Raw genomic sequence first — 10,356 nt, 5'->3', positions numbered from 1 at the left:
AACTTTTTAGTTGACTGCACACCTTAAGAATGAAATGATCGCCTCCAGGCTGTTTCAAATAGCTAAAATATAATTATTATTGTACATGCAAAATGGAAAAAAAAAATATCCCACTGAGTTTCTTTCGCCGGTTCTTCTCAAGTCCGAGGTGTTAAATTCCGAACCGGTATTACTTTTTTGACTATCAATAAGAAAGTGTAAACACTTCTATATTTAATAAAGACTTTTGACTTTGACTTTGAATACATCTTTTAAAACCGTACACTATGTTTATCAATAGTAGTGTTTTAAACGGATGACGCAACACTTTCGAAAATTCTTGTACTTTTCGACTTAGACTAAATCGAGTGAAATACAATATATTATTGTATTAACAGTAGGTAATATATAAATAACAACTTAACACTTATAATATAATAAAAATATAGTTTAATTTACTAAATCATACATACATACATTACATTAGCAGTCTGTAAATTTCCCACTGCTGGGCTAAGGCCTCCTCTTCCTTTGAGGAGGTTTGGAGCATATTCCACCACGCTGCTCCAATGCGGGTTGGTGGAATACACATGTGCCAGAATTTCGTTGAAATTAGATACATTCAGGTTTCCTCATGATGTTTTACTTCACCGCCGAGCACGAGATGAATTATAAACACAAATTAAGCACATGAAAATTCAGTGGCGCTTGCCTGGGTCGAACCCGAAATCATTGGTTAAGATGCACGCGTTCTAACCACTAGTTCATCTCGGCTCCAAAACATTAAATAATATTTACCAAACCAATTAATTCGGCTAAAAATCTAGACACGCAGTAGCGTGTCAAGCCAAGTAATAATAATACATGCATTGTATGAATATAAATCATATAATCTATTAGGCTAATTATAATGCTAATGTTTTCAAATTGATAACGTAATGCTGTAGTCATCTTTCCCGGTGAAGATCATCGCCATGATTGATCGTAATTTTGTTAAAAAAATAATGATATAGGTTTTCATTTTTATAACTCTGATTAATTATATGTCTAGATTAGACTGTCAAAGCAGAGAATGCGAATAAAAATAAACTTGCCCAACAGTAATCCACTAAGTACACGCACACTGGTAAAGTATTGTGACGTTTGGCGTGTGTCAAGAGTATCTGTCACGCACACTAAAATAATACAGTTGGTGCATTTGTTGTTTTTTGTGCAATACTATCTGTAAATAATGTAAGTTATACAATTTATGTCTCCACAGATATGTTGTCCGTGTTTGGTTTATCCTTAATTTGTATTTTTTTAATTATTATTTTTTATTTTAGCGTTCTTGTGTGCGTTTATTACCAGGCAGCATCACACACTTGTAAGTTTTTAATTGACGCTATAGTTGTGACAACCAGCATTTACTTATATTGTTACATTATTATATTACTTATATTAAATAGAGTAATTTTATGCATATTTTCTTATTTATTAACTAGAGTTTTGATAAAGGCAGCCGCGTGTCGTTTTGAAGGTAGACACTGCCCGAACGCTTCGAGTAATAATGGTTCTTGTTCCACTGCTTGCCTAATTTAAAAATAAAGGAATAACATTAGTCACAAACTGAATTATTAATTCGGTGTATCTTAATCTATATATCTTCGGTCTTTTTTATTTTTATTTTTGTTAATACTGAAACCCCGGAGGATCAAGATAGTCGTACGAATTTATTAAATTATTGTAGTGTCAGTGGTTGGCTCTTGGTAAATGTGCAAAGTTTCTTCTTTTTCTTTATTTAACCCAATGTTTTGAAGTGGGTCAAAATCAGTTTTTTAGTTTCATAGATAGATAAATAGATACAGGCAAAGCTAGTAAAAGCGTTATAAAAAGGTCTTACTTGTAATCTTCTATGGAGAGTTTCCCATCCTTGTCAATATCCATTTTTCTTAGGACTAGCTCTACGAGATCCCTGACCCCTTCATCCGGGTCCTCATCACCTGGCTGCTTCAACAGCGAATTCCTATAAATATCTTTAATAGTTACTTCAAATGGAGTACAATTTAATTTTCATATTAAGAGTAGTTCTGAGTATACGTTTGGCTGATACAGTTTGTTAATCTTAAAATAAGACTCATCTGAATAATTTCTCAAATTAAATCAGCTTGACAACTGACGTGACACGAGGAGGATGACATCATTGTCATATTAAGTCACGATATTCTAAAAAAAAGAGCCGAGATGGCCCAGTGGTTAGAACGCGTGCATCTTAACTTTCATGGGCTTAATTTGTGTTTATAATTCATCTCGTGCTCGGCGGTGAAGGAAAACATCGTGAGGAAACCTGCATGTGTCTAATTTTCAACGAAATTCTGCCACATGTGTATTCCACCAACCCGCATTGGAGCAGCGTGGTGAAATATGCTCCATACCTTCTCCTCAACGGGAGAGGAGGCCTTAGCCCAGCAGTGGGAAATTTACAGGTTGATTATGTTTATTATGTTTATGTATTCTACAAAAATATGAAACAAAACTAAAAAGCGCTTAAGCGAATGAAGAAGGGTTAAAGTATAACTATAAAAAGAAATTATAAACTTATTAGAGAAATGGTAAGAATAATTTTGAAATTCTCTTTCATATTTTTTTTCGTACTGGTACTAGGTGCGCGCAAAATGATCCCGTCACAGATCAGATACTTAAAGAACGTGTATGTTTGACCTAAATCATAAGACGCCATGACAGTGGGGGAGTAACATCAACTGACTTGTAAGTCCAACTCTTAAACGCACTTTAAAATGTACACAGTTTGAAATATCCCAATGTTGGGTAAAGCTCTCTTCGCCTCCGAAGCAGAAGGTTTGCAGTATACCCCACCATACTGCACCTTGGCAAGCTGATGAACGTACGTACGTGACAGAATTGCATCCGATATTTGCAGATTTCGTCACTATTTTTTCCTTTTATTAATCAATTAAAAACAAACAAAAAATCTATGCTTGCCCGCATCAAGACCTTTCGTTTATCCACTACGCATTCTCCACACTCGGCTCTTATAGACTCTGCTTATCTGACAAACTATAGCTTAAGTAATCAAATACTAAAAAAAATATTCCTATTTAGTAAAAAATCGGTTGCTTTAATTCGAGCCATACTAACTTTTATTTGGATCCACGTGTTTAATTTTACTACGCCGAGATTTGACAGTTGTCGACAAAAAGCAATTTAAAACAAACTGCATCGTTATTGCGTGTTGTACTAAAACATCAATAATTATAAAATAACATGCTTATATTTTCTTGCGACATTGCGGTTTATGCAGTAGAAATTAAAATGTCAGCGTACCTACAACCATTAAAGAAACATTTTACAAAAGTTTTATTACCTGTTTTTATTTTATTTAAGTTGTAAAAGTTTAAATTTTAGTTTCAAAAATTATGATCGTGAATTTATGTTTTAATGGACAATAACGTGCTTTATCGATGTTTCAACCGCGTCGCGACTGTCCGGTGTTTATATAAATGTTCGTATGTTGGTGCTTTATTGTGTATGTATACGAATTAGGAATACGTGTGTAATAATATAACTTGACGTTTACTTATTTATCGGCCACGCTTTATATGATTACGTTGATAGAAAAACGCATAATAGCTATAGCGTATGATTTGGAACCATACCCTAATGAATATCTAATTGTATCGTGTGTACGAGCGCTTTATAAAACGTCGGAGTCAGTCGTTTGTAACGCGATGACAACCATTGCGTACCTACGTGTGTTTTCAAAAAGTTAAGTAGCTATTTGTTTGTAATTTAATGGCTCATTTGTTTAACTTGTAACTATTATCGTCAAGTAGACGAAGAATATTTCAGGATTTCAAACTTTAGTTGAAGTTACAGATTTAAAGTATATTCTATATATAGTAATAGGCGCTATAAACTTTTTTACTAAAAGCATGTGACAATCATAATAAATATTACAGTAATCTTTAACGTAAATCTGTTTAAGTTCTTAATAAAATCTATATGCCATTAATATTCTTTGTGGTTATTTTTTGTATTGTTACTCTCTAAAATACTTTAAAAAAAAACTAATTTTATATAATTTGATTATCTATTAATTACTTGTTCTCATTAGATTAACTCCATGTTTTAATGTAACAGTTGAATCTTTGTTGGCTTATGTGAGACTTATTTTTGTATTAAATATTTGTGTAGTTATACTATGCTGTATGTTTCCCGAAAAATAAAAATAAATAAAACTCTACATAGTAACACCCTAGTAAAAAAAGAATGAAGGATTCAAAATATCAAACGTACACATGTATGTCAAAATGTGATGTTCGAAAATCAAACTGATTTGAAGAAGTTGCTAGATTCTAAGCAGGAATATATTATATAATAAACTCATTAACTCACTTGAGAAGCGTAAACATTTCATCCCTAGTGATGTACCCATCATTATTCATATCGTAAACAGCGAAGCAGTGCGACTTCTTCTCTTCATCGGTGCCCCGCAAGAGTACGCTTAGACCTCGAGCCCAGGCTTCAAACTTTAAGGCCCCTTCACCACCATTCACTCCCCTTTCCCAAGTAAGCCATACACGGTCTAGCACCACGTCTTCTGTCACCAAGTCGAAGGTATTATGCATCACATCACGGAATGTATTCTGGTCGATACCCTGATAAAATATATGAAAAAAGAAAATTTGATTTATTTAGACAGCGAATTTAGGTGTCGTTTCAAAAAACCCATACGTACGCTTTTTTCATGCGAGCGTTGGTGATGGAAAAACATGTTTTTTTAGGTTTTTAGTCAAAAAGTTTCCTATAAATGATAATTAAATTAATTTTGATTAAATATAAACGAGTCAAAATACACAAATATACGAAATTTTAAGGTAAAAATCGCTACGGGTTTTAGAAACATTATCTGCAATTATAGACATGTTATGTCCAACTAAAATATACGTTAAGCAACCAAAAACGTAAACAACGTGAACAAATTATACACAGTGGAGACCACTTATCATATGGTGACCCATTTGCCAGTCTGCCTACATATCGAATAATATATGACGTATCCCTATTTTTATACTTTCTCTACCCCACACGGTTGGATTTATTCCTCAGTAAAATCAATAGCTTATCAATTATAATATATCAAATAAAATTATTAACAACTATCTGTGTTTGGGATAAATAATATTTTTATAATAGCATTTTTAAGTCTAATTTCGAAGCAGAACAATCCTGTGACATTTCCCCCTAGAAGCTGGCGGTATAACATTAAATTGTAACATTCGTTCGTTTTGGCACAAAATAATAAAGCAAATTGCTGCTATATCAGATTTTAAGCATGCTAGAAACACATCCAACTATTGCTAGTCATAAAAGATATCGAAATACGAACATCGAATGTGTTTTTTTATTTCGGCATTGCCGTAAACGTTAGCTGTATCACGTCATAATTGGTCACGAATATAATAGAGAACATTCGTCAGACAAAAGATGTTTCGAATTGCGTGCGTACATAACATGTTAGATACATACTTTCAAAGTTTACGTTTCAGGCAGGTTTTTATTTATGTCGTAGAAATTTCATGTGGTCGCTTTTTTATTATTTTAATAGCCATAGAAGTACAAAACGTGACATGTCGTTTTTTTTACAATAAAGATACACGAGTATAGGGCCACCTGATGTTAAGTATCGCCCATAGATATTCTACGATTTTATGTCCCTTGTGGCTACCGAACCAACAAGTCTATTCTCGACCAACTGAAGATTACTAGACTATCCAGTATATGCTACCAACGAGTTCTAACATATTTTGGTCATGTTGCCTGGAGGCAACCAGACAGTCTGGATAAACTGGTTGTAGTAGGGCAAATCGAAGGCAAGAGATCACGCAGTCGATTACCTACCCACTGGTCCGACCAGATTCAAAATATAACGCAACTCAATATTCCGACTGCCCTGAGACTAGCCGAGGACAGAGTGTTGCGGAGGAAGCTAGTCGACTCATCGTTGAAAGAATTTCAGGACAAGCACGACCTTCAGTAATGAAGCACACGAAGAATAAGAGATGGCTGCAGTTAAACTGCCTTACTCAACATTACGCAATACAATATATTACTGTTTGGCGATAGAGTAACTCAACCCATACGGGCTTGTACAAGCACCACCACCAAGTAATGTCTTGCGAGTAGAATTTGATTATAAGATCATATTGTAAGACTAGCGTGTCACCCGTTTTAAACATAACTCATATTGTGTAGATAATCTAACTCGTCAATTTCATTTATATATTGAATATGGAACACGGAACAATTAATAACTATTATTCACGCATTCGTTAAAATTCGACTATCGTAATTGTTGAAATGAATTTGAAAATATTATATGAATTTGCGTGTTTCGAACTTTTTTTTCTACTCTTGCTATCAGTTTTATTTATTGATAACACTTAAGCTCGTAAAACAACAAACAGAGATGACAAAGATAATTATTATGTTAGATAACTTACGTAGATAATTTACCTATATTTAAATATTAACTACATTCGACATATAAAATTTACGGTTAGTTTAATAAGCATTTTTTTTTTTCGAATATTTGTGTATTGATAGTCGTGTCCAACCAAGCTATCTAAAATGATCACAATATTGTTTCTACGCTTATTATAAGTCGCGGCTTCGTTTTAACGCTTATTTTTAACAAACATAAATACAGGCTTACAGAGCGACACGTTTGTCCAATCCCACAAGTCACAACATAAATATGTTTTATAAACATATTTATTTGCATAAGATTTGGGATTAAATGTGTAATTAGTGCACATTTCCTGTACAAAACACCGGTCTCTTCTCATCGTACATAATTTTTTTTATATTGTGACTTTTTTTGTGTCGAAAGTGCACAGATTATTTCGCCAATGTCACGACAGAGATTGAATGGTACGGTCGAGATAACAGGCTCAACTTAATTTTGAAGGCAATCCCATACATTCTTAAATAGATATAAAAATACTTACGTCAATTTTGGCAGCTGGCTGAGCAATAACAGAAGTGGGTGCCGCGTTTTGTGCAGATGTCACCAATCTTCTGTACATCGTGAAGAGAGCATCCAATTCATTTCTAAAATAAAAAAATATAACCAAATTTTACGTAATGCTATTCATTAAATATTTTAAAACCGCTAAACGTCAGACAATAACAACGTGTGTGTAGGTAAAAAGTGTAGTCATGTTTTTCAATACACAATAACGTAAATATGTATGGTTTTATGGAAAATATTCACTTTAAATCATATTTGTCATGCTCACGCGACGTTTCAAACGTAATTCATTTCTTGGTGATATTATTTTATGTTCGACTCACTTGCTGAAATGAGTATTTCTATATAACATTTCTAGTGTTTTTTCTTTGAGCTGTCGATACGGCATGATAAGGGGTGCGTGCGTGTAATACGGCTAGCTTCATGGAGCTCACGAGTTCAACTGACAAGGGCGTAAACAGGGTGGTATAAACAAAATTTGGAAGACAATTACCGTAAACGTTTCGGTAGAATTTTTAATGTGTATACGTGGTTTTCTCATTTTCTTTATGGCGTTATTATAAAATAATAGTTTAATTTTTTTTTTAAATAAGTGTCTTGAAGTTAAGAACTATTTCTACTATTTCTTAAACGGAAGACGAGACAAAGTCAGAATAATTTACTCACTTTTGTTTAAAATTAAAATTTAATTTTTCTAATACACAAAATAGACGTCAAATTACTCAATTAAAGTTAAATAAATTAAACTATTTTAAGCCTCTTGCTCTGAAATAAATGTCTTCCGCGTTCCTACAAACGGCTCGGTACGTAAATAATCATTACATTAGCTGTACTAATATTATAAATGCAAAATTAACTCTATCCGCTAGACCGATTTAGACAAACTTTCGTATGATAGTTTGAAGCGGGAACTGGGAAGGACATAGGCTACTTTTTAAGTCACTCCTAGGGAGCAAATTGGAAGGTGACGGCTTGTGTGCTAAAGGTGAAGTTTAATACATTTCGTGCGGATAAAACCGCAGGTTCAGCTAGTACTTAATAAAATACGGAGCAAAATTATGTATTAATTTTCAAACAACTGCAATGTCATAATTTATTTATCGCGTGTTTATTCGCGATGTTAGATACTATAATAATATCATAACGTTTTGTTTATATTGATACTAGGTTGACTTGAGTCACAATTAAAATTTAATTTAATTATTATTTATCGTAAGGTTTTAGCTTTCACTAGAGTTATTCTGTACGAAACTCGAAATTCACCGCAGAACTCGAGCGTGAAATGTCCGAATGTGATATGCGACATTAACTATAATAATTATAAAATTTATAAGTTTTACGTATCAAAATGGCGTATCACGGTATGTCGGTTGTCAATAGAGATACGAAGTGAATTCTTACAGAATCGCAATGCAGGCCAGTTTATATCCTTATACCACACAAAGTTAAAAAAAAAGGTATAAGATATGATCGTATTCAAATTTCGAATCCCTACTAATATATCAAATGAGAAAGTATGTAATATATGTTGATAGTTTAATTACTAGTTTTTTTTTAAACAGTAACAGAAAACGCATCGGTGTAAAATGGTTTGTGGGGATAAAATTGAGTTTCATAACTACGTCTAGTAAGGTTTTCTACCATTAAACAGCAACAATACCTTACGTATGAACTACTTCAAATTGGAATACAACAATTGTATTGTTGCCTGTGTCTGAATGAGCCAGTGTATTGTCACAAGGGACATAACATCTTAGTTCCCAATGTTAGCGGCGCATCCCTAGCATCATGTGGCCAATTTACACATCCGATTTTAATTAAAAAAATAACTATTCAAACTAAAACAGCTGAGTGGATTGTAATTTTACGTAATGCATAGTATTTAACATAGGAGTTAAAATTTAGTCAACAGTTGAAATTCTTGTTTGAATGTGTGTGTACTGTATGTGTAGGGGGATATTAGACATTGATGACGTTATACGTGCTAGGTGCCAATACTAAAAATTAACTCCGTAGCGATTATCGGTATTAGATAAGAGGACCTGTCCACTTCGCGGAACATAAAATATTAACTTGCATAATATGTAAAATTACAAAGCCTTTTCATACTTTTGTTGGTGTATTATCAGGAATTAGATTTTATAATTTGAGCGACGTCTGTGTCAAGTTTAATTTAATTATTTAACTCAAAAGCTGCTGCAAACGTTTACATAGGTATATATTAGTTATCTGTAGATCTTATGGCTAATAATAATTATATAAATAAAATATAGGACTGGAAATCACAATTTAGGAATAGATTTTTGAAAGCCAACTTACAAAACATATTTTATGTCAAATAACTATGACGGTTTTTTTTTCATTTTCTACCGCAGAATATGATCTCCAAGATATATAATATGGTAGAAAGTCAAAACTACTAAACCTGAAATTTGGACTACAACAGTACCTTAAACACAAATCAAAAACTTAGTCTTTAAATGACCTTCATTTACATAATTAAAATAAAACAATAAAAAAAAATACAACCCTTAAAAAAGTTTGTTCAAATTACTTATCGAATTTTGTTTCCTTAAGCAGAATCTCAGCTATATTAAACTGAAGTTTGTTTCCAGGTACAACGGTCTTCGTCCGACGAGCTCGAGGTGGAGAAGCTCGACGCTCCGCAGCGGCCTTTCCCGCGCTTAAAAATATGCGGATGCCGCGCATAGCAATGGCACTTGCGGCCATGCTGATCTGATTGTTCTTGTTGTCGGCCATTATCTAAAGCAATTTTAATAAAGACTATATAATCAATTATTAATAACATATGTTTATACAATACTTCAATTCAAACTAACTCGACATTATGAGATCAATGAATTAATTTGAACCTGAAGTTGACACAAAATAAAAGTGCGAACAAAAAATCATGAACATAATGCCATAGATATAGAAAATGATCCCTCTCTGCTCCTAACAGAATGCCTCCCCGTTTTCTGGTTAGAAGATTAAATAAGGCGGCATAATCACAAGCACAATGGGACACAACAGTTTAGATTTTATGTTTAGCACATAAACTGTTAAGTAGTGGATACTTACTAATTTATTAGTGGAACTGTTAAGTAGCAGTGATGGACTACAACCGCTAGACAGCGCTATCAACGACCAATCAGGTGACCTATATTTGTTGAGAGTATTAAAAAAAACCCAACTGAATTGAGTACATAGAACCTATACTTTTTTGTCGCTTGCTATTCTTGAAACCTTTTAATCCGGCACTGTCTGCACGGCTTGCAGAAGGGTGTACGTTGAGCGTTAATATCGTAATAAATATAAGGCTACTGGTTTATGGCGCGCGCTAG

The 10,356-nt window shown here is 33.3% G+C and overlaps 1 protein-coding gene across 2 annotated transcripts; it reads right to left on the bottom strand.

Moving 5' to 3' along the window:
- Positions 1-1,369: 1,369 nt before the first annotated feature.
- Positions 1,370-9,780, bottom strand: LOC113402134 (calaxin). 2 transcript variants are annotated; one of them, XM_026642288.2, is made up of 5 exons: positions 9,567-9,780; positions 6,990-7,092; positions 4,375-4,637; positions 1,862-1,984; positions 1,370-1,551 (listed from the first exon to the last, which is right to left on the bottom strand). In XM_026642288.2, exons 1-5 carry the CDS (start codon positions 9,770-9,772, stop codon positions 1,449-1,451), a joined length of 798 nt encoding a protein of 265 aa, XP_026498073.2. In that variant the 5' UTR covers positions 9,773-9,780; the 3' UTR covers positions 1,370-1,448. The 2 variants fall into 2 exon arrangements, with proteins under 2 accessions (XP_026498073.2, XP_026498074.2); XM_026642289.2 differs by lacking the exon at positions 9,567-9,780 and adding an exon at positions 7,336-7,465 and having other exon boundaries at positions 1,377-1,551.
- Between the last annotated feature and the right edge of the window lie 576 nt (positions 9,781-10,356).

Source organism: Vanessa tameamea, chromosome 2 (genome assembly GCF_037043105.1).
Source record: "Vanessa tameamea isolate UH-Manoa-2023 chromosome 2, ilVanTame1 primary haplotype, whole genome shotgun sequence".
Taxonomy (NCBI): Eukaryota; Metazoa; Arthropoda; class Insecta; order Lepidoptera; family Nymphalidae; genus Vanessa; species Vanessa tameamea.
The sequence above is the reverse complement of the archived record's forward strand: the minus strand, read 5'-3'. Positions and strand labels throughout refer to the sequence as shown.

Excerpts from the sequence above, each read along its gene's own strand:
- LOC113402134 (XM_026642288.2), bottom strand. The coding sequence starts at position 9,772 with ATGGCCGACAACAAGAACAATCAGATCAGCATGGCCGCAAGTGCCATT. Across the intron at positions 4,638-6,989 it reads AGCCAGCTGCCAAAATTGAC|GGTATCGACCAGAATACATT; the intron begins GTAAGTATTTTT and ends ATATTTTATCAG. Across the intron at positions 1,552-1,861 it reads CTCTCCATAGAAGATTACAA|GCAAGCAGTGGAACAAGAAC; the intron begins GTAAGACCTTTT and ends TTTTTAAATTAG.